Source organism: Stegodyphus dumicola, chromosome 10, assembly GCF_044657685.1.
Source record: "Stegodyphus dumicola isolate Sdum_Otavi_A_Nest chromosome 10, ASM4465768v1".
NCBI lineage: Eukaryota > Metazoa > Arthropoda > Arachnida > Araneae > Eresidae > Stegodyphus > Stegodyphus dumicola.
This window is the reverse complement of record NC_140777.1, coordinates 43,410,204-43,435,995: the sequence shown is the minus strand read 5'-3', so window position 1 is coordinate 43,435,995 and position 25,792 is coordinate 43,410,204. Positions and strand designations below refer to the sequence as shown.

General features: G+C 33.2%; 1 protein-coding gene across 1 annotated transcript in view; it reads right to left on the bottom strand.

The window, feature by feature from the left end:
- The window catches only part of LOC118200683 (igLON family member 5-like), a 324,052-nt gene that overhangs the window by 140,879 nt on the left and 157,381 nt on the right, over positions 1 to 25,792 (bottom strand). The window contains exon 2 of the mRNA XM_085826055.1: positions 892 to 1,054. Coding sequence (XP_085682181.1) covers positions 892 to 1,054 — 163 coding nt within the window. The remainder of the gene's footprint in view (positions 1 to 891; positions 1,055 to 25,792) is intronic.

The following is a 25,792-nucleotide window of genomic DNA, read 5'->3' as shown; positions in this document are numbered from 1 at the left end:
GTTATATTAGAATTATAATCTGGTAAATGCACAAAAAATACAATAAGCTGCAAACATTTTTCCTTCTTCATAAATGTAAGTAATGTTATTAGTTGGCTGTGTGTCAGTATGAAATTTTCTATGTTTACTTTAACATGGATTCTATACGATTTTGTGAATAATATCTTCCTTTTGAGAAAAATTGCAGTGAACAATATTTTTCACAAGAATCTGCTTAGAAATGCACATTACTGAATTTCTCAACAAACTGATAGATATTTTATTTTTAGTTACGTACTTATGTTTTTAGATTTGTATATGGTCCATAAATATGGACCCCAAAATTAATACCAAATATTTTGGTTAACTTTCGTGGTCCTTGAGTCAAGTGTTTCTTTGTTTTATATTCCATAACTAGTACAAAAGTTTCTTGAATATAAGTATAGGGAATGAAGGATCCAACGTTGCAGCTAGATTTCGTAAATTTTGGAAAATTAAATCTTTTAAATTTAGAAACACCAAAACATGAATATTTGCGCCAGCAAAACACTTTTGTAATTGCAAGTATATGTTTAAAGACCAATAATAATGGACACGTTTTCCAAATGATTACCTATTGATTTTGAACAGGAAATTAATGCTATACACTAATTTTTACAGAATCCCCTGGAAACAGTCATCTTACTGCCTACATTTCAGCAGTTTCTTTATATGGTAGTTCAAGAAATAAAGCACTTTAAAAAAGGAAAATAAGGACAGAAAGAATTTTCTTAGTAGAAAGAAGTCTTGAACATAGGTGCCAATGGACGCTTTTCACTCTGATAAGAATATTTTGAAATTTTAGAGAGTTAAAGCATTTAATCGAAATAAAATTACCCGACTCACTTTCTAATCTAAGGAAAGGGCACTCACCTCCCAGTGCTGATGGTAATATCTCTACCAGTGGGAGCCTGCCAAGTGAGTCTGGTTGCTCCACTCCTTTCCCCTGCCAAGCAAGTGACGAAGAAGCTGTCTCCAGTGAAGAAGGCGTGAAAGTGTCCAGGGGGCTCCAGGCGCAGATGCCGGTGATGGGCTCCTAGAATAGATTCGATAATACATCTTTATAATAAATTATAGCGAAAAGCATCATACTTAAAAGGAGTTGAGTTTACAATAGTTCTTGTAATGTAAGTCAGTAATCCTAAGGAAAGTCATAATCTATGCATCAAACTCTTATAAATTTCGTCAGTCAATTGCAGCATTCAGTTGTAAAAGTTTCTTTCAGTGTATATCAAGTCAATCATAAAATTAATGTATAGTGTAAAGGAAATGTACAGTTATACAGAAAGGCTCTGATAACGACTGAATTAAATGCAATCACTTTTAAATAAGTAAAAAAAGTGTTTATGTAAAATATTTTTTTTAAATCTTCAAAATAATAAATGAAATAAAAAATAAAATAATTATCATTTAGTTTAATGGGACAAAAGATTAAATAATTCTCGTTGCAAAATCCATTTAAAATTTATATCATAAATAATAACAACGAGGTTCGCTATTATAAATTTATGAACATAATATCTTGATAAAGAAATTCACTATTTAGAGAAACTTTATAAAGAATATTTATATACACTTCATAAAGAAATTGAGGGATAGATTATGAAAAGTATTGCCTAATGACGGCCGATTGAATAAGAACACATAGCACTCATAGTGTGATCCAAATTTCAAACTGTAGCGATAGGGTTGGCGATTAGGCATCTGCATGGTTTTCTCTGTTTATAACGTGAATACGAAACTTTCTCCTAGATTGTCATTCACGAAGATATCGCGCCCTTTAGCCATGCCTCGAATGCTTTGCTTAAATCGTTATCCACGTGACCATGCACGCATTGGTATCATACCTATTGATGAAAGGACAATAACTTAAATAAGCGTCCATAGCTTGTAGGAAGATCAAAGAAAGTTACATCAAAGTAATAAGCTCCGTCAGAAGGTATACATGTTTCGAGCACAAGGTTTTATATCGCCAAAAGAAACGGCGTTGAAAGATACGTCTTCTGTTATTTGGCCACAAAACTCTTGAAGCTTTTGCCGTTTTTTCAAGTTCCAGCACACGTCTCTGTTCATGTCATTTTCCAAATTGCAACTGAAGAAATAATTATATTCTGTTAAACCTTCAAACTTACAGTACTACTCTCTGAACTTCTTTTACATCAGTTTACGAGATTTTATTTCCTTTCTATCACCCTGGACATTATAGTAGTTAATAAAGTTTGATGACTAGTCCAAAACCAAGAGTACAAGCTCGTCTTTAGTCTCGTCTCGTCTGTCAGCACCCATTTATCTAAGCGCGTTAGGGGCATAATTCCCAACGGCATAATTCGGGCCTAATTTCCAACGAATACCAGCAGGTGCCCTTTCGTTAGATTAAGCAAAGAAAAAATATATTTCTTTAATAATTATTTCTTTAATTGAAAAATATTTCTTTAATTGGAAAACATTTCTTTAATTGGAAAACATTTCTTTAATTGGAAAACATTTCTTTAATAATTCTTTAATTAATTACTTCCTTAATAAATTCTTTCTTTAATAACTAATTTTTAATTTATGGTTTCAGATCAACATATAACAATATCTAATTTTTAAATATAAATTATTATGTTTATTAAATAAGGAGATAAGAATTATGAGAAATAATTTCACTCTTGTAATATGTATTTGCTATTTTGAGGGTAAACCAATCGGATTCATTTGCATATTTATATATGTGACATAATTAAAAATAATTATATGAATATACAGTATTAACTTTACTACAGAAAATAAAAAGTAAACACTAAATGCGTCTTAGTGCATAAAAACAGCGAAAATATTTATCATGGTTGAAATCCTTACTAAGTGAAGTGAAATAATTAATCAGCTAATACGTTCTTCGTGAAATCGCTTTAAACAAATACAGTAGCCAACAGAAAAACATTCTATTTAATCCATCATGCAGTATAAATATCAAAATAAAAAAGTATAACGTTCATCAGATAGAAGAATTACAAGATTTTATTCAAAACTTTTATTTAATATCAAAGAATTCAAATGAGTTCCATATTTACAAAATTATTAAATAAATAGAATTCAACAATACCCGCATTTTCATAAAAATGTGAAATAGCTGGCATTCTACTTATCAACCTTTCGGCGAACTTTGAAACTTTATTCCTTATTAAGATGAGCAGTATATAAAATTTCTCTTTAAAATGCTCAGTATAAATGAAAATCGGCAGCAGGAATTCTGCAGTTAGCTTCGCAAATTGTAGCCTACTTTGGTCTAGTTTCAGTTTAAAACTTAAACGGCATATTTTAGATTTTCGCGAAGATAAAAAACCGAATTTTTAACCTGTACTCTCATTTTCAGTCAAAATACTTCAAGAAAGTAATCCTGCCAATATTATATCCTGCCATAATGATTATCACTATACGTAATAAATATATCACTAATCATTATGGTCAAGAGAAAGCTGCCAAAGAAACAATATTTTTACAACATTAAGATGGTTCTTAGAGTTGTGTAAAGCACTTGATTCATGAAATCTCAGTAAAAAAATTCCTTAGTTAAAGCCTCACCAGTTAATTATCATATAGAAAGGACAATTCTTAGGCGAAAAAGGAAAGATTCCTCAAGACTCTTTGCTAAAAATAATGCCGTTGCCTCATAGTCGCTCAGTTATTTTAAATTTCATGGAAAAAGTACTTTATGCGTGCTGCACTCTCTACAAGCAATAAAAAAAACTTTTGTTGTAGTTGTTCGTTGCAGAGTTCTTATAATCTTCACGTCATGAAACCAAAAATGTAATTTGAAGAGCAGTTTAAGCCGTCGCACACGACAAACGCCAAAGCAGAACTTGGAGCGCTCCTTGCCTACTTGCCGTTCAACACATCCAAAAACCGGTCGGATGAAATGTTATATACAAAATAAAACTGCAATTAAATGTTGAAGTTCCCATGTGAGGCTTATCCTCATAATGTAAACACGAGGGTAGTGTAAATGCAAAAACTATCTTTCAAATACTTCGAAGAAACCGTTTTCAAAATGCTTAGGGTTTTTCAGTTACTGAGCATAGTGTCCTACCAAATTAGACGAAATTTCAACTTAAAAATATTCACTCAATCCTTGTGGCATAATCGAGCTTCTAGTGAGATAAAGGCACCTTAGATATTGAGGGTTTTCTGTATAAAATAATTGTACGTATTTCTGCGTGGTGTCATTTTACGATGAAACACTGTTATAGTAAAATTTTTTCTACCATCTGGGGATTTTCATGTAAGTAGCTCAGATTACACACAAGGTTCCAATTTTAACATCTTTAATTTTTAGTGAATCATATGCAAATTAGTACCCCTAGCTGAAAAATTAATTGCAGATGTTAAACTGAGTAACGCTTTCAATTCCTTGTATGATTCTCTTTCTGAAACTGTCAGTATTATTAATGCTTTTGCTGCAGATCTCATTTTTAAAGCCTCAGAAGCAGAAGGCTTATGGGGGCAAAATGAGTACTTGCGTCCTAAACGAGTGGTCCACTTGGGAGTCGAAGATCCAACTTAACTCGCACATTGTTCTGGTAAAATGGTGCATCTGCAACTCAATGTCGTCCATTTCGTTTTCCCGATTTGTGAGAATAAAAACATCTGTAACACGCCCAAGTACAGACTCAAATATATATTAGTCAAGAATGAAAATTCTATGAAAGGTTCTTTGAATTAAATATTGAATTGAATTAAATACGAGTATTTTCAACCCACATCATATAAAGTATACGTTACAAAGATTCCATGAAATTCTAAAATTCACTGTCGGAAATCTTCTTTACAAATCATTAAGATCGCTGCCAACGTCTTTAGTTAACATTTTTCAGGCTTTGTAAAAAAATACTACTATTCTTACTAGCCTTTCCTATGAATTATTTATTATTTCATTATTTCATAGTACCAAAGATTCCATTAATCTGTATTTTCACTTTATTGCCCGTATCAAGTTTTCGTTCGTGTCACGTTCTAAATATATATTTGTTGTCGCCGTATACTATCCCCATGCATTATATTCAAAGAAATAATATAGCGAATATATACATATAAAGAAAACTTATCAATACTGATGGCGTAGAACGTAGAATGTTAAATACGCAATGAACATTAAACATGGCAATCTAATCCTGCCTGTCCAAGAACATTTACCTTTCTAATACTTCTGGAATAGGAAGAAAAGACGTACGTTAGCATCTTAATGGAAAGAGCTAGAAGCAAAAGTGTTCATGTATTCAGTATGGCAGCTTATTACGAGAACGTTTTGGTTTAAGTTCCAAATTATCTACGTTATCAGCGTTATGCGAATCATATGATATGTACTAATTTAGATATGATGCAGTCCAGAAACACACTCCTGCTAAAAAAAATAAGCAACAAAGGCAAAACACGGAAGAGGAAAAAACTGTATAATGGATATGCGTAAAACTGACCCAGCAGGTTGATGTGGCATTACTAGACCATACAGCAAACAATAAAGCAAAGACATACGAAAACACATGTATTAGATCATCACATCGCGAAAGACCAAATGGGTAGGGAAAATATTCAATGGCAACATCAGGCTAATAAAGAGCATAACACATATTAGGTCAAATGCATGCTTGACAATAGCGATGCAAGCTAGCAATAGTGTAGTTGATCGCTTGTTGTGGCAATAGCGTCCATTCTTGCGCATGTCGGAGGTCGTACAAGGTATATGGCGGCTCATTGCAAGCTGCTATCCGTCGTGCCAAAATCTTCCACAAATGCTGTATGATATTCAAGTCCGCTGATTAAGCAGCCCCTGGCAGATATGGAATGGTTTCACTCTCCAAATAATTCCGCACCAACGAACTTTATGCGGGCGGGCGTTATCATCCATCAGTGTCGCATAGGTTACCCATTCCAGCGATAAAAACGGCACAAGAGTGTGCAGAATTTCTCGCAATAACGGACGTCTGTGATGGAGCCACCAGGAATCATGCAGAGGTCGGATCGGGCATTCGTTGCTATCCCAGCCCATACAGGTAAGCCTCCTCCTCCGTAATAGTCTCTTTCGCGGATGTTTAGCGCCCAATAGTGTGTTACTGACACTCGCCGTATCATTGCGCTTCGGGGCTCGGATGTTAAATCAAGGCTCATCCGAAAAGAGTACATATCCCCAATTCTCTGGTATCCAAATGTTATGCTCACAAGCTCAATTAAACCGCGCTCTGACATGCGATGGGGACAAAGGAGCGCAAACTACAGGTCGTCGGGCGTACAGTCACCTTTATGCAGTCGACGCGACACAGCTTGGTTGGATAAAAGTCGTTCTACGGCAGCAGAGAGATGTGATGCAGGCTGTCGTGCTATTAGTTATTTATGGCAACTACAGAAAGCGATCGTCTGCCGTTGCGGAGACTCTTCTGGCGTCTAGATCTACGTTTTCTACGGAGCGTTTGATCCCTTTGATAACGATTCCACAGTCCATTGATGACTCTATGATGCAAATTCAGTTCTCTCACAACAACATTGTCTTGCACCAGCTTGCAACATCGCGAAAACCCTCTAACGCATTTCATCGTGAAGATGGTGTCTTTGGCTGACGATTTCCGCTTTGGTTATCTCGGATTAAACGGAACTACCGCTGCTTGAGAACTGACTCATAAGTCCGGCATTCCCCGTTTTAAAGTGTAGTGGTGTGACTGCGGGATTGCGTTTTATGCTAATTTTGGTTCCTTATCTGAATTCAGCGATGCAACCTCTACCTTATATGCAAAGTTGTCTCCTTTAATTCCCCTTCATATTTTCGTACCTTTTCCTTTAGCGTCTGGTACTTATTTTTTTAGCACAAGTGTAATTATTACTATTTTTAGAACAGAGATTAGAAATAACCAAATAAAAATGACGAAATAAGGGGCTATTGATAATTTAAATTATAATTTTGATTTGCATATTTTTCTCTCACACACACGCACAGATATAAATAAATAAATACATAAATATTGAATTCTAAATATATGTTGTTTTTAAATATTTTATGACTTTGCTGCTGATTTTTATGTGGCGTAATTTCGAAAAATGTGTAGTTTAAAAAGTAAATTTTGCGTAGATCATATTGTTAAGGAAACTGAATGTTTTTCTGATTAACTGAGGGAAAAAAGGGGGGAGAGAAAGGTGTATGGTAACATTTTATAGGGAAATCTAAAAATAAGCTGTTTTTAAAACTTTTGTGATTTTGCTGTTGAATTTTATGTGGCTTACGTACGAAGAAAGCAAAATTTAGTAATAAAGTTAAAAAAGGCAAGAAAACTTTATGTTAGAAAGAGTGAGTCCAAGGGCAGATTGATAAACTGCGAGCTGAGTTAGAGCATACAAAACCTGAACGAATCCTCTGCAAGAGGCTAAAATCTGAGTCTTTGAAGATTTCTGTTTTTCTGTGCTATAATTTAAAAATTTCTACATCATAAGAATGATTGATAGAATATTTAGAAAAAAAAATCTGACATGGACACCACATAGTTTCATTGTGCGGCTTACTAAATCTTCTTTTTAGAGCAACAATAAACTCATATTAAATATTGGTTTACTGTTAGATTAATTATGTATATAAACTTCTACTATGTATGTAGTAAGATTTCGTTATTTGTCGAGATTTAATTTTTTAAATATACAATATAACAATGTTCTTCGGCTAATATTTTTTTGAGTTATGCGAGTACATGCATACAAACATACGTTGGCACGTATGTGCGAACCAACGTACGTCAAGAAAAAAATCCCTTCTCTATCCATACTTTTACAAACCAATTTGGAAACAGAAGGCTTTTATTCTGTCCATACGTATAGATGTCACGAGGAAAAGTCCTCCAAAAGGATTTGGGAACGGTCAAAATGGATACTTCCATTGAAATATGATAGCCGACAATTTTCGCGATTACAATACTTCCTTTACTTCGTACAAGGAAGTAAAAATGCTATATGCTTGATTTTAAAAATAAAAATATAATTTTTGGAAATTTCATGAAAGTGCATGATTATACAGCAGTAATTCTAAGGCTACAGAAATTAATACAATTAACTATTCCGATTACCCGTCTGAATAGATGACTTAAAATGACATACTCAAAGACAAGATGCAAACATGTCCTTTTGGTTACCATGGTTCATGGTGATACATGTAATGAAACGCTGAAGAAACATCATTCATCAAATTAAATGCATTGATCATACAATTTCAAATTTGGAAACATCGATTTGGAAGTGAGAAAAATGCCAGTAATAGGTAGACATCTAAATTGTCAGGAAAGTTGAAAGTGTAAAAATGCATTCCTTTGTCTTTATATCCTCTCCATTTCCTCCATTTACAGCAAAATATTCCATTAATTTTTTTCTTCTCTTAAAGAACTATTACTCATTGCTTGTTATTCATTTCAGAGAACCATTTTTATTGGATTTTTTCTTTCTTTATTTTGTGACAGATGGCGGCTATTCTGTCTTTTTATCGCTACGTCTTTCCAATACCTGTTTTCCTTTATTTAACATAAGAATTAAATTTCTTTTAGAAATCCTAATGCACTTTCTTTTTTTCCTTTTTTGTTATAGAAAAAGTAAAAAAAAATAAAACGAGGAAATTGTTTTTAAAGATAAACTCTGCTTTGAAGGGCAGGTTTTCTGTTTCAGTCCATAAAAAAGAAACATTAAATATACATGGAAATGACAAGCATGAAAACAAATGAGCTCGACTCAAGGTAAATTTGGAAAAAGGGATGCCTAATATGAGTACACCACAATACTGTACTTCATACAACGCCAACGAGATTTGGATGTGGGATATTGCTGCAGTTCTTGGGAACAGTTTCTGTATTTCTATTGAAGTTATTTCTAGTTTAATATTTGATAGAAAAATTCCCTTCGATGAAAACTGAAGGGAAAAAGTGCAATAGTAAAATTTCAACTTATAATATAACTCGTGCGTCTTAAATTTTAAAACGTTTACAAAAATCCTCAGAAATATGAAAATCATATTTTTAAAAACTGCAACTATGTTATTTTTAAAAGTGCATGAATTTATATTTTTCAAATTTGTATTGAAAACTTCAAATTCCGATCCAATTATAACATGTTGGCAATTTTAAAGAAATAGTTGTAATTAACGCATTGCTTTAAGAACTAATCTCAAAGGATTTCAGGAGAAAATAAAATGACATAAAATTCGCATATTTAAAATGAATTCTTAATACCAGTAATGCAAAATGATAGGAAAAAAATGCTAGCATTATGTTTCATTAAACATTCATGTCCATAAATTCAGGATAATTCGGACTCACGCGGAAATCGAACTCAAAAATAAATATATCACCTGTAAAATCACTACACACATCTTCAAGAATCATATGCAAATTTCAGGAAGTAACCAGATGACACCGATGGTACGTCACAATAACGAAAGTGTAAGAGAGTGATATATTAGGAATACAGGCAAAGAAGTAAAATTGTTTGCAGGCGCTTCATAAGCATTTCAGTGTAATAACCGAATAGTTATGACACAAAGGATGCATTTGGATGATTTTTTACGTGGTAGAATTATCGGCCGCCTGGAATGCAGGCGTACCCAACTGGAAGTATCAGACGAACTTGGAATTGCCCAGAGTGTCATCTCCAGGCTTTGGCAACGCTTCCAAGATGATGGTAATGTGAGTAGACTTTACAGCACAGGTCGCCCCAGAGTTACAACGCCGAATGAAGACCGGTATTTGGCAGTTACTGCCAAAAGAAAAAGGCGGAACACAGCTTTAGACCTGTCTCGTCAGCTCTCTTCAGCCACTGGTACGACAATTTCAAGGCAGACCGTGTACAGACACTTAGGGCAGGTTGGTCTATATGCTCGTAGACCTGTCAGATGCGTTCGACTTACTGCAACTCACTGTCACCTGCGATTAGCCTGGAGTAGAGAGCATGCATTGTGGACACCGCAACAGTGGGCTTGTGTGATTTTTTCCGACGAGTTTGGGTTTAGCTTACAGTCTGATTCTCGCCGGATTTTCATATGGAGAGCTCCAGGTACCCGTAACCACCAAGAAAACCTCATTGAACGACAACGTTACGGTGATGCAGAAGTGCTCGTTTGGGGTGGAATTATTCTGGGTTCCAGAACTGACCTGCATGTTCAAATTGGAACCATGATAAGCCAATTCTATCGGGCCATCATTCTGGAACAACATGTACGTTTGTTTCGGGGCGCCATGGGCACACAATTTGTGTTTATGGATGACAACGCCCGTCTTCACCGTGCAGACATCGTAAGCGAATGCCTTCAATCGGAGGATATCACCCGTATGGACTGGCCAGCATTCTCACCAGACTTGAATCCAGTAGAGCACGTGTGGGACATGCTTGGCGTCCTCCTACATGTCTACCGGAACTTCGGGGAGCATTGCTTTTTGAGTGGTGTAATGTCTCCCAATATCAGATCTATAATTTGATACTCAGCATGCCTAGGCATTTTACGGACTGTATTGCATCGTCTGGGAGACATACAATGTATCAATAATTATACCAACCATGTAATATTGAATTTTTGTAAATAGATGTTTTTTGTAATTTGCTCCAGGGAGAAAAAAATCGCTAATTTGTTAATAATATCAAACATATAGCATCTTTTTTTGCTCTTTACCTTTTGTTTAATAAATAAGCTTTACAAATAAGTCAAATTTGGTTTGCTTCTAACTCTTCCTTTGCCTGATTTTGCATTACCCTTATTTTATGGACATGAGTGTAAATTAACATTTTATGGAGACTTGTGCTGTTGGTTAATTGGAAATGTTTAATTATTAAAAACGCAATCGCGCACTTATTTCTTTAGATCGCTTGCGCACGAAGTTTCTAACTTATATTTTTATCAAGGAAAAAGAGAACGTATTTAGTAAGGACAAGAAATATCATCAGTGAAAACATTTAATTCCTTTTTGGGGTGTTTAAAAAAATTAATCAAATCTAGTAGTTTTTTTTTTTCTAAAGAATGACAAAGAAAGTTTATGACATAGAGAAATTCGTGTGCTTATATATTGCTGATTGTCTTTTTGGCTGTCATAGGTTTTAAAATTTTGTAATAGATTTATGATATCACATTATTTTAAAAACAGGAGACAGGAAACCATCAACAGAGCAACTGCACCATCATTACGACTTTCAGCTTTTGTGCTCTATTGATGGAAACTATCTACCATCCGCTATCAGCGGTATTTATTTGAAATAAAATTTTACAATCTTACAATAGTTGTGCAAATATACATATGACATACAGAGATATATTATACAGGTCTTGTGGTGTTTACACAGATGGCATTGTTTACAATAAAGCTCATTACATAAATATTATGAGAATTGTTACTTAAGTTGAAAATTTATGTTTACTGATTTTTATATATTAATTTTGAAGAATAACCAAATTATATAATATAAAATGCCATTATACATTTTATATTTTAAAATAAAATTTAATTAATAATACTTTGATTATACTTTGATTGATACTTTTGTAACATTAATTATACTTTGATTTTCAGAATTTTTTGTTTTTTGTATTCTTTTATGTTATTTATTGCTCATTTCACTGTTTTTAAGATATTGAAAAGTTTTGAGTGATATTTTTAGGAAACAAAGTTCTTAACCTCCTTTATACCATTTGAGTTCTTAAGATTTTGCAAAGAGAAATTGGTTAATTTATTTGTTAGGATAATGAATATTTGTATTAAGGGATATTGCTTAATTCATTGTAATTTTGTTATACGTAATAACTTATTTTTATGAAAATGTTCTGCAGAGTAAAATTCTGCGCGGATTTTTTTTTTTTTTTTTAAGTTTCTTTCATGTTATTTTTTGCTTATTTCACTGTTTGTAAGATATTGAAAAGTTTTTTTTTTTTTTTTTTTTTTTTTTTTTTTTTTTTTTTTAATTTTAAAAACAGTAACAAACAGTAGTGTATGATCCTCGAAGTAAACCGTATATTTTGCTTCAGTGTGTTTATCTGTATAACAGGTCCTTTGGAATGGCATTGAAATATATAAACCTAATCAGTACCTGTAATGTATGAGAGCGTAAATTATTTCCAAAAGCCAAGAGGACAATAAAAATGTCTTCGTTGTGATTTTCAAAAGATAAGATAGATCGTTTATATCTATAATCACATTATTAATACCGTATAAAAATACTGCGGAGATGGTTCGAAACAATTTACAGTGGGAAAGGTAGTAAGCAGTGTATCTAAACTTCTCAGACAAAGAACAGATGTTGGCAAACAGGGTAACGTGCGCAGTCGGAAAATACGTAAATCCTTCCAAGATAAGAAATATTTTCCTCGGTAAATTCCCTTTAAGTGAGGAAAGTAATGAATAGAATTTGGCTTTCTTAAGCCAAGGATTACGGAAGTTTCTATTTACATTCTATGGCCAAACTTACGCAAAATCCAAATTAAAAAAACAATGTTTGAGAAAGTTTCGGGAAACTTCTGCAAGACATGTAAACGTGCGAGAACATTCGAAGCTGTTGCATGGAAGAGAACACTCATTTGGAATTCCAGGTTTCTTTCCTTTAACCTTTTCCTTAGGAAAGAGGTAGTGCTCATGAGTTCAGCAACTTTTGGAATAAGCAATGCTCTCGAATTTACTTCTGCAAATGTATTATTCATATGTTTGATATTAAAAGTAGGAACGTTTCGCTTTTAGCGCAACGATAACATTGTGAGGGAGGGTAATCGGTTTGAAAGAGATACCCACTTTCATCGTTTACAGATTAGAATCAAAGCTTATATTTATAAGCAGGAGTTATGGAGTAAGAATAAAAGCACAAAATTGACTTTATTAACGGAATTTATTTATTTGCGGTTTATTTATTTTTTAACGGTTTATTTATTTATTTACGGATCACTCGCCTTGCGAATAATGAAAATCGGAAATGAATAAAAAATGGATCAGGTGTGAATTTTATTTATCAAATTGGCAATACGTGACGTAGCAATGATTCAATAAATACTGACATTGCTTCAAATTAAATTAACATCAAAGGAATTTAACACTTTCCCAATCGAAGCAGACGTAGTGCGTTTGTTCGCACGTGCCAAATCCTATCTGCTTTTTTATGCTTTTAAATTATTTTCTATCGTTTTATTATTTAAATATAGTAGGTATAAAAGAAGTAAAATGACAAAAAAATTCTGAAAACTTTCCGATTACTTGTTAAAACTAAAAAAGTGTTTTTATTCCACACACACTCGTTTCGATACCATTTGGTCTAATATCCCTTTGGGCTAAAAATATAAAAACAGATTATCTTTAGATTTTCCAAAGACAATTTCGCGTGCTGGAGATTAAAAATGCATTTTCCGTACAATGTCATAACGCTTAAGATTTCGAATTTGGGATGCTCAGCCTGTATAATAATTTCGTATTTCTATAAGAATTATCAAAACCATCTCGTTTAACATCAAATAAAATTTAAATTATTAGCTTGAAATATTTTAGGTAATCTTTAAATGTTTTGAGTATTTTCAGCTATGACAGCTAACTGTTTCACAATTAAACAAGCAGATCAATTGTACGTTATCTCAAGAATGTTTATAATTAACATAAAAACGTCATTGTTACTGCAAACGCTATATTTTCTTGTAGTCCTCAAAATGCCATATATTTATAATATAAGTTCAGTTATTAATAGATGTTATCACTTCATATCCAAAGTTTTAGAGTTAAATTTAAATTCATCTTATAAAACGGATAATAATTAAAACAGTAAGTAAGCATGTAAATAACCTGATCAAAAACCTTTATTTTTCGATATTTTGTTATACATAGTTGTTTTAGCTTTTATAAATAACTGTAATGATATACAGTTAGATGAGTGAAAATAATATAAAAATAATGTGTTTAAAATATTAAACTGTTTCTTTTGACATAAAAATAATATATAGAAAAACTAATAAGGATTTTCAAGGTATATAATTTTAATACCTTCAAATATAGATTAGAATTTTAGTTAGATATCCAGTCAAAAATAAAAATAGCTAAATAAAATCTCATCTCGAAATTCTTTAGAAACACAATATATCTTGAAAATTCTCTGCGCATTGATAAAATCATATTTTATTCAACTATTAGTTACTAGGGCGATAGGGTCCTCAAATAATCGTAAAAGAACTTAATTTTTATTTGACATTTATGAGCTGTTTGAGTATTTTGCTTTTACACCAAATATAAGGTATTTCAAAACAGCGTACATTAAAGTTTTATAAGCTTAAGAACAAAATGTTTTTCAAGCTTGTTATTCATTAATAATAAAAGATTTAATTTATCCAAAGGAAACGACATTTTAGCTGTGCGATAAAATTTAATTCTAACTTTACTATGAAATTTTGATGCTTTTATTGCAATACTTAACACATTTTCTACCCTTTCCAAGCTATGTAAACTAAAAACACTATATCTTTTGATTAAGAATTAAATAGATTCCGAGATGCGTTTGACAATAAATTAAAGTTGATAATGCTTTTATATTCGATTTTTATGCACATAAGTTTACTTTTATATTGGATTAAGTTAATTACTTACAAGAGTCTCTTGATTTTAAGTATAACTTGAGCACAGTTATTTAAATAAAACTTATAAAGTCTGTTCAACAGATTATTTTGGACGGGATATATATGCAACGTTAACGCGCAGATTTTCATAATGCTTATGCCAATTAATAATTTCAAATTTCTAAGCTTAAAGCTTTGGCAATTAATACGCATTAATCTAAACTGAAACTAACTCATTTTGAATGATGCATATACCGAACGGATAGCCTGAAAGAAGCGCTTATAGTTTCATTTTAAATTTATGAGTATTTCATTTTGAATACATCGCATTCGCTCTCTGCTTTCCTGTCTAGCTAGACTGTTGCCCTTTCTCCCTTCCAGAAGAGATTTAAAAAATGTAGAACACATTGAACAATGATCAAGCTTATTTCGAAATTAACAGTGATGCTTCAAAAATGTTTCTTAATGAGAAGAAATAAATCTTAAAATCGACTAAGGCTTCAACGATTTCCCATGTTAACAACAATTGAAAGGTACAGCTTGGTCCAGAATAGTTCATAGTGCGAGAAATCAAATTTTAATTCAAAAATGATAAAAAAAAGATATTGTTATAAATAATATAAAGTAATTTAAATCTGCCTATGCCGAATAATTTCCGTAAGAAATTGTAATAAATGTAATAATAATTTAATAGGAAAACCTGCTGGATTTTAATAGCCAGGCATTTTCATGTACCGTAAAAATATTTCATTATTTTGTGATTTTTATATCTTTCGATTATTGTTGTTTTAGCGCACGTTTTAATTAATATATATATTATATACAACCGATTTAACTGGAAATAAGAAATCTGGTTTTGGTTTGGCGTTTTGGCTTATGCGATTACAGTAGAACCTCGAGGGCTATCTGCCTAAGCAGAGGGATGCCTTCTCGAAGAATTTTCTAAGCAAAACTCGCTCGTATACACGTTGCACATGAAGAAAATCACGAAAACGCCCGTTAGCGGTATTCGAACCTCGGACCGAACTCTCAAACTTCAGCGACTTTACCGCTCTGCCGCTGGTGGGCCGGAAATAGGAAATAATTATTTAATGCTACGACATGTTCATCAGAACATCCCACTTACTGTCGAATTGACACTACCGTACTCTAACCAAGGTGATTCCCATTGGTGTTTAAAATAATTTCGAATGCTTCCTTTTTTCTTTTCAAATGCAGATCTATTTCCTTTGTAAATTTCCTCAATTTCATTACAAATTGTTCTTACATGAGAAAATATAAGAAGCGATTCTACAGTTGTAACCAATAATAGCCATATGCCGAACTCAAGAAATTCGCATGGGCTCGATAACAGGCAAATGAAAAAGAAGACTGCATAGTCATTTCTTTGTTCTCCTCATGGTACAACACAAATCCACGTCTATTTCCTTTAGACACTCCTCCAACAATACATGATCTGCGATCTATCACCTCACTCGCGTTTTGCTCTGCCTGATTCGCCGCTCGAACTGGTAAAGTTGTAGAGGAAACACGAACCTCTGGAATACACGCCCAACATGCAGACCACTACACTACGAAGGCATGATAAGAAGACGTGAGAAATACCTTACATGCTCCCACTTTTTAAAGGGCGACTGGGGCTTTTAAGGGACCCAATCGCCAAATCCTGGGTGTGAAGAATCATCATCTACCACCCTTTTAGTTCGGGCGCCACTGTACAGTCATTAGGTTACTTTTAAAGCAGGTGTGATGAGAAATGAGCAAAGCTTTCGCCGGAAATCGAACCACGGAGCTCTGGAATACGCACCCAGCGTGCAGACTACTACACTACGAAGGCATGCTAAGAAGGCGGATAAATACCTTATAAAGTGGTTAGGGAAATGCATTGCTATACCGATGGATCCCTGTTCAAATCTTAGAAAAGGCATGGATTTTTATAAGTATGTAATTCGCACTGCATTAAAATTTTGGCAAGACGAAAATTCTTTTAAATTATTTAGTGATAGAGTGTATTTAGTATCAGATCTTTGGTGGTAGAGGTACAAAGCTGCAGTCCTCTGGAGGGGTTATCTCCATTAAAATTGGGTAAAGCTGCATCTGTGTGGGATTTCATCTGTAAGACCAATGGTAAAATTTTGGTATTCAACCTACTCATACTTGTACCGCTATTGATTAACCTAACATATGAAACACTAAATTAGGTCGGTCGTGGCCGAATAAAATAGGACGTATGAGTATTGGTAGTTCGCCGCATAATTCTAAGCTTTTTGTAGATATACAATTATCTCTTAGAAAAACTTCAGAAAATAATTCCTTCTCATGCAGCTTCTAGGTTATTTGATGTTATAAATTGCCTAACATAACCCAAAGAGTCTGTTGTAATAAATTATGGATGGTATCCATCGTCACATGATAAATATTTTTACGTTCATGTGTTTAAGAATTTTAAAATCCCAAGGGCTGATAGAAATAAAAGCACCAGGAACACAATTTACTTTATGTTAACGAAATACAGTTTTCAAACCTATAGATTTCTTAGCTTTCCGTATAACGCTAATCCAGAGAATTCTGAAACATTTCGTAGAGAAAACTATAATTTTACGAGAAATCATTCAGCGTATAAAATCGGAAAGGGGGAAAAAACTGAAACAGCCGAGAAAATTTTCCGTTAAAACAAGTGTTCCGTTTGTCTCCCTCTCATCTTCGCAAGCAGAATTTCCAGCAGACGGAAATTGAGGCAATAACACAAACGACTTCCCGTGAAACCTCCTGTGATAATGACCCACTCTTGTGAATTTCTACAACTTTTCTTCATCGCTTTCACCCCGTTCCCTTAAAAAAAGAACTGAGTGAGAAAATAAAATTAAACCGGGATCGTACGAGTTCTCTCTGGGATACTATTGCTAGATAAAATTCACCCAGTTTACCGTAGGAATTTATTGATACGTCAAATAAAAGAGAAAACTGATTTTTGGGGATTCTTTCGAATGCATTACTGTTTGGCAAAATAATAAAACAAATGTTTTTGTCAGTTTGAGATACTATCTGTCAGCGTCCGTAGTTTTAGAAAAAAGGAAGAGAAAAATTGGTGCTCAGTATTAAAACCTTTTTATTTAATCTTCTGCCAGTTCCTTGATAAATAATTGTAAAATAATTATTTCATTAGACAAAAGTGAGATGAAAGTATGACAAGCATACTTTAGTCAACAAACATATTTTACTTTGCTAGGACTGTACAAAATATTCATAAACATAAACAAAAATATTAAAAATAATTTATCAAGAAATTGTCTTCTTTCTCACCACCAGCGTCCGGGGAGTAATTGAAAGGACATTCGGCTACCAGTAGGGAGGTTTAGAGTTCGAATTTTGTTGAGAGCAGTACTCATTTTTCAATTTGCTGCTGCAATAACTACTTAATCGCTCTACTAGTGATGCCTGAACTAAAAATGTGATGAACGATACTTCATCCCCACCTGAATTCGAAGACTAACTCCCTGCCTGCTCAGCTGCCCTTTAAGAAGCAAGAATGTAGAGGTTTTACTATTTCCTTATCTCGGGTCATCGTGGTGTAGTTGGAAATATGTCTGGATAGTAATCATGAGGTTCACAGGCGAATGTGTAACTTCATTTATCGTGCTTCTCGCTCCGATAAGTAGTACAAGTTCGCTGTACTTGTTAAAATGTAGTATGAATCGAAAAAAGCTAATTTAAAAAATAAATATCACCATTTATTGCAATATATACACCTGTAGAAACATTAGGTATTTTTGGAAGCAGGCAAGATGAAAAATGATCAACGTCTTCGCCGGGAATCGAAACACGGACCTCTGGAATACGCGTCCAGCCTGTAGACCACCACACTACGAAAGCGGGAGAAATACCTTATATTCTCTCTCTTTTAAAGGAAGACTGGGGTGTCTTAGGAGAGCCAATCGCCAAATCATGGGTGTGAAGAATCATCATCCACCACCCTATTAGTTCTGGTGCCACTGTAGAGACATTAGGTATATTTTTGGAAGCAAGCAAGATGAAAAATGGGCAACGCCTTCACCAGGAATCGAACCACGGACCTCTGGAATACGCGCCCAGCGTGCAGATCACCACCCTACGAAGGCATGCTAAGAAGGCGGTAGAAATACCATATATACTCGTTTCCGTCTTTGTGAATAATTTTCTTTGTCCAATTTGAAAACAATGTTATTGTCAATATGTATGATAACGTACTGCCAGAACGGGAAAGAACTCGCATTATTGTTTATTTTTTTCTGGTTCAGATGTCTAATATATATTTGGTTATTTATACGGCTCTGATGACATTAGCTTTTTTATCATCACAGTCATCGGACTGCTTAGCAGTCAAAATTTGTCTGCAAAGCAAAGGGGCTCAGATGAAAACATTGTAAGAAAATCTACCATTGTCTCTACTAAGCTTAGTTCCTTTAAATTGTGAACTAAAAATTATTTTGCTTTGGTAGTTTTACATATAATACCAGAAAAGCACCAAGATTATAAACACGACATTTTGATACGTCAAGATACTTAAATCAAATATTTTATCAATATCTCCATTACTCACATCACAAGAAGGAAGTGAAATAATCATGAGTATGAAGCCAGTTTAAGATTCTGCAAGTTTAGTGAAAGTTTAATAAAAGTAATAATATACGCCAGCTTAAAGGAATATTAAGAAATAACATTTACAGAGTTAGTTACGTAGGTTATATTGCAATTTATTTGTAAAAATGATGCTAATAATTTTTTTTCAAACAATTCCTTACATTAGTATGCTTACAAATCGTCACAATGGAATGAATATGAATAAAACAAATAATTTTTATGACCAGTCTGGTACCATTCGCAAGGGAACTCTTGGAAAATGGTATGCTTCTGGACACCGCACATGAATTAGGATATGCTCAGCTCGAATCAGAAAGGGCCGTACTGGGAGACGTTAAAAGAAAAGGTAGTCGAACTACTGAAGCAACTCAATGCGCTACCATATTAATGTATAGGCAATACCATGGACCTATTACATTGCCCATAATTTAGAAAATATATTGTTATTCTTGGTAGAATCGGTACAAGTAACGGGCAAAGAACCTTACATAAATCTGGAGACTCGATGTTCTGTTATTTACGCATTGACACTAGTAATCACTCTAATCTTTGACCAAAATAATATCTCTAAGTGTTATTCAAGTAACTGCTACAAGTACTGTTATCGTTCACAACTAATGTATAGTGTTGCGGAGAAAAAAGAAATAACATAGAATTTCACCATTTGCAGGACAGGAACTGAGTATTTTCTGCTTTATGTAGGATGACTCCAGGAATCAATCAGTCCTTTCAAAAAATTAATTAGTTAGCTGCATGGATTTAATTAATAGTTATTCAAAGGATAATTTTCTATAAGAAGCAAAAAAAATATATGCGCGTAGCAAATTTTACTTTTGCGTTGCGATATTTGCTTATGGCATGCATACTGAAATGGGAAACAACGCAGGAATGAGAACGTGAGTCAAGCGAAACGTAAATCAAAGTGTAAACAAAAACAAAAATGCGTGCATTAATATAACCAAGCAACAGAAAAATGAATAGGTATTTTATTTTACTTCAGAAATTTATTTCAAATTCATTCATTTAATTAAAAAAAATGCGTAGCAATTTTCAATTATCCTCAGAGAATACATAGAAAATTGTTCGATAAATTTAGCAAAAAAATAAATAAATAAATAAATAAAAATTAAACGGTTTCAGCTATTAACGGTTGCCGAAATTGGTTTGCTCTCACTGACCCCGCAGTCTACCAGTCTGTTGCTACACTCACTCCTTATAACAAATTCCTTTTTGGTCTTTTCAGCTTTTTTATTAAGCTTATTTTTTTTCATTTACGCCATCTAGAATATTTTTAAATATTAAAAGAATCATAGCAGTACACGTTTAAAATTCCCGATACAACGTCAAGTTTGACATATATTTTTGAGTTTTTTTATTTTTCAATCTTTTCTCAGTGCATCATATCAATGCTCAGGTTTCTTACAAATATAGCTTTAATTTTTTTGGTCTTTCTATCATTAATATTTTGTCTGTTATCTTATTTCTTAAAGATCACATTCTTGGCGCTTAGGACACAAAATGTTCTATTCAACAGCAAAATCAGAAAATATTTAAAAACAGCGTATCTTTAAAATTTTCGATAGGCTTCTCGTGCCTGGAGATAAAAATGTTTTATTCCGCACAGTGTTGTTGCTACTCGCTTTCAAATCTTTGAGTTTGTTAATTAAACATTCGTTGAAGTTTTAGATAATAATATGATGTAGATAATAAAACAAGTTAAAATAATAAAATAAATTTTCCAGGTGCCCGTTTTCGGGTAAAGGTCTACGTTAATCAAAATTTGATGGCACCAAGTACCGTTGTTTTTTCAAAGTGCGAAAAACATGCGTAGATTCATGAGGGTCTTTCATTATTTAATTTATTTAAATATAATACAGAGCGGTAATATTCGGTGGCATTAATTTGAAAAGTGAGGCTATTTTTAGTGATTCAACGTAAAATGCTGTTCTGAGACTAATATCGCATTTGGGACTAACGTCGCTTTTGGATTATAAAAGAAGAAACTGCTTTATGGTAAAATATTTACATTTGTATAAACAGATATGGAACACTAGGAAGATGAATGTTTAAAGATCTCATTTTTATAACCTTTAAAGTTATCCATAAAACCTACTTTTTGGTTTAGAACAGAAGGGAAGGTAATAGAGTTTTGAAAAAATTAAGAAATTATAAGAGCTTTTACAATTATTTGCTGTTCTTGTCTGTTTGAAATTTACGGTTACTAAATTATTTTAAATTCCTAAATTTGTAAATTATGGTATGTCATCAACTTCTTTTCAATCCAAAGCTTAAATGGTAAATAGGCATTATTTGTAGTGATGAAACATGAAGGACAGGAAATTCATAAAAGAGGACTTAATCTTTCAGTGACAAAACATCTGAATTTAGTTAGTTTCACGAATACTGTCACAGACGTCAGAAGTCACGGGTAAAACTAGCCAACTCAAATAATAAATTTCGAATTAAAAGCTAATTTTTTCAACATTGTTTACTCACTTCACTGTTATAGCACATACACTATTAAAATATGTGAGCGTCTGTCTATCTGTTTGCTTATTTATAACATCATCTTTTCCAGAGGCAGGATGTTCAGCTTCGAGAGAAATACCACTATGGGAAGCCACTTTGATCATCCTCATACGATTTTCTAACGACTTCAGTCAACCGATATATTAATTAAAAATTCTGCAAACGCTCATTTTAAAGCCCTGTAAGCTGCTTATTTTGCAGAACTTCATTGTTGTTTGGCGTGCAGCGTTGAAGCACGTACAATGTGGAATTTTAAAATTGCGTTCCGTCTTTATTAAACAAACGTAGAATAATTTTTTTTCTGGAATCACGTGACCCTTTTATTATTATTAAAATATACAGAACTGATTTCATTCATTCTGAAGTGTTTTTCTACAATTTATTTTCAGGTTTACACAGAACTTAAAAATTTTGCTTTGGCCGCAGCCCACTAATAATTTCCAACTTCTCAACATTCTCAGACTAAAACTATTCTTACATTAATAAAAATTCTCATTAGTTTTATACACATGTTTTCGTAAACACCTTCTCTGCGATGAATCAGTTTAGAAAGCAAACTGCATTTTAAGATTTTTTAAAGGAATTGTATAAATGTTGCCAAAGCAATTTGAATAAACTTTTCACTAAACTATGGATTTTGAATACCCTCGCTCTAGATCCATTCAGGACTACGTGAAAGCATTTCTGGTAGCATACAGTAATTTATTTGCATGAACTCAGTGGCAGCTTTTAGTGCCGAGCCTTGAAATGAAAATTTATCTTCTGTTAAAATGACTGCTAGCAGAGTTGCAATTAAATGGTTTATAAAGTGCAATTGATCTTGTTCCGTTCTCGATAACGAGAAATTACAAAAAATTCCTTCAACCGAAGACTTGAAAAAACACGATGGAAGTATTAAATCAGAAGAAAATTAAAAGAAACAGAAAGGATTTAGGCAACACCAGAATCAGTTAGAAGAGGGGAAAAAATTCTAGATTTTCTTTACACGCTTCACTGCAGCATGTGTTGGGATATTATACACGAATGAATACGTTCAGCCTTGCCTGATTTTCGATCTTATGCTAAATTTGTCTTAATTTCATGAGTAAAGTGTGGAAGCTGCATATAAAGTAACATTTGGGTTTATTTTTACTTATAAAAAAAATTTCTCGAAATAAAAAGCGCTTAAATTTGTACAGTTAGTCCATTTTTTCCTAGTTAAAGTAGGAAACTGTAGACATAAGTAATTATGAAGGTTTTTCTAACTTATGAATGCGTGCAATTGATAGCTGACCAAATTACATTCTATAATTATAAAAATGCGAAAAAAAATTGTAAAACTTTTCTGTGATAACGAAGACAACAAGAGATATTCTCTTTCAATATTCTTACTATAGAAGTCATCAATGAAAGGTACACTTCTCTTCTTGGAAATGAGTATAATAACATAAAATTCTCTCTCGCATTTTGAATTCTTAAATTTCTAGCAGGTATCCATGGCGCTAATTAATTTCTTCGCCCAAAGTTACGTATTTTATTTTCGAATATATATAATTCGAAAAAAAATTCATTAATACAAAATGATCTCAAATAAAACATTAACATATAATGTGTATAGAGATACAAAAATCTGCAAATTAAACTTTTCAGTACTGGACGAAAACACTTAAATTCACTTAAAGTTCACTTAAATACTGGACGAAATTTTCATCTTCTTTCCTGCCTGCTTCGGTATTTACAAGTCCAGCTGGCAATCGAAAGATTTGGAATTCGAATCCCGACAAAGGCATATCACAGTTTTCATGTTTCCTTCCTGAAAGAAACTTACTGATTCTACAAATGGCCATCAAATTAAATATGGTGGACCATAATAAGTCGCCACCAAGATCAGGCAACTGGGCCCCCTTCTCCCGATTGCCATTAAAGCGGGAAAGAATATGTGGTATTTTCTTCCTCCTTACCGCGTCCCTTCGTGATGTAATTGGAAGCACGTCCGACCAGTGATCGAGAAAACCGGAGGTTGAATCCAAGCAAAGATATCGCTGATTTCTCACATTTCCTGACTCAAAAATTAAAAACAGCTTTACAAATGGTCCCCGAACTAAAATTGAACTCTTTACGACTTAAATGGGGCGAGCGACCTGGTCACTTCCTTCAAAATTACCATTAAAGTGAGGGAAAGGAATTTCCACCATTCTTACTATGTGCATTGTCTTCGCACTGTAACAACGAACAAGTCCGGCTAGCAGTGGAAAAATTCGGATTTTGAATTCTGGCGAAGACATCGCTCATTTTTTATGTTTTTTTCGTTCAAAAAACACTTAATTACTGTTCAACATGGCATTATGAGAACTACCTCATCAATTACGTATCAAATTACGTATTCCTCTAGGTCAATTTCTGCTGTTAAATAAATCTTCGAAGAACTAGGCAAGACGAAAAAGAGGAATGTTATGCCTATAATTTACAGTTGCCCATTCTTCTCAAATGTCCAGTTGCTGGAATGAGAGATCACAAAAAAGACTACAATATTATAATTCAGTAGATGTTCCATTTCCGTAATGAATAAAAGAGGGAATCTATCTGAATTGGTAAAAAATCTTAAATATGAAGGAAGTATTTTTTAAGAAGCAAGCTGTTTTTTTGTAACTCAGGAGAAATATTAATCAGTAATAAAGAATGTATGCAGTAATAAAGAATTAAGTAGATATGTAGCTTATGGCGCTTTATTCCGTTTGCTGCTAGAAAGCTACAAACGGTTTTTAATTATATTTCTTCTCTTCCTTATTTATTCTTAGTAGCTACCAGTTTAGTGTAAATATATTGAATGGAGTCGCTACAGCGGCTTTACATGCCTCCTTCCAAAATATGCAAATGCGTGTCGCTTTTCTTACAAAATTCTTTCCTTAAGCAGATAGCTTCGCTTTTTTATTCTGTGATACATTATCGATCAATATAGAGCTAATCTAATTATGTTTCATTATTACTAGTGTGGATGGATACGCATTATTAGCTCTAAGCGGACCCAAATAGAGTTTGATGAATAAATTTCAGAATAGAACGTTGAAATATTATTGCTTAAAAATACTAATTTTAAAACATGTATTCGCAGGGTAAACACAAAACATTTTACATTGATTAAGAGCAAAACCGTGTGTTTAAAAGATCACACCCTGCGTATTATTCGAATGGGATTTACTGTATAACTAATTTTGACTGTTCAGTATCCATGAGCAGGAGGAGTCCTGCCTCCCTGAGCATAAGAAAAAAGGATATTAAAATGCTAACACACCATTTTTTGAGCTATCCTTGTTTAATGTTTCCTGCCCAATGAATGTTCACTCTTTTTGAAGATTACCACTGAATACGCTCTTTCCCCTCTGGTATTTTGAAATGGTGACCCCAAAACATTGAAGAGAGCAAAACTAAAATTTAGGAAGTAGCAACATTAGTATTTTCCAATCATTAGGCCTAAAAAAATAAATTTAAAGCTGTTCAATAGCTCTGTGCTATATAAGCACTCAGGAAAATATGGTATGTGTGTGAAACTTACAGTAGTGGAATTGGTCATTCGTAGGGTAAATTGCATTCTCTATAGGTAATTTTATGGTGTGATAGAGTCCAGAATAGCGCTGTTCATGTTGTAGTATAAATGAAGTTAAATTATCTTTTGACTATTCAATCTGATGACTACTTTGAAGTAAAGAAGCTGGGATTACTTTAATTACATACAGAATATCTAATCTGATTCGTCAAATATTGATCATGTGACCGCTTACTCTCACTTAATAAAATGGTCCTATGAGGTCAATGGTTTTAAATATTTAAAGCCATCCCCAACGATGAGATGACAGAAAGCAAGTCATGCGATCTCCCGATGTTCCCTGAAATTTCAGGAGCGTTAGGTTATATGCATGTATTCCGATGCGTTTGACGAAGACAAGCTAATGATATTTACATTTCAAATAAAACTGCCTTATACGTTTTTTTCACGCTTTGAACAAAAGGAAGGGTTAATAATATCTATTTTTTTATTAGTATGGCAAGCGATCAAAGTGTCTTCACAGGAATCATTGGTATCTTTGAAAC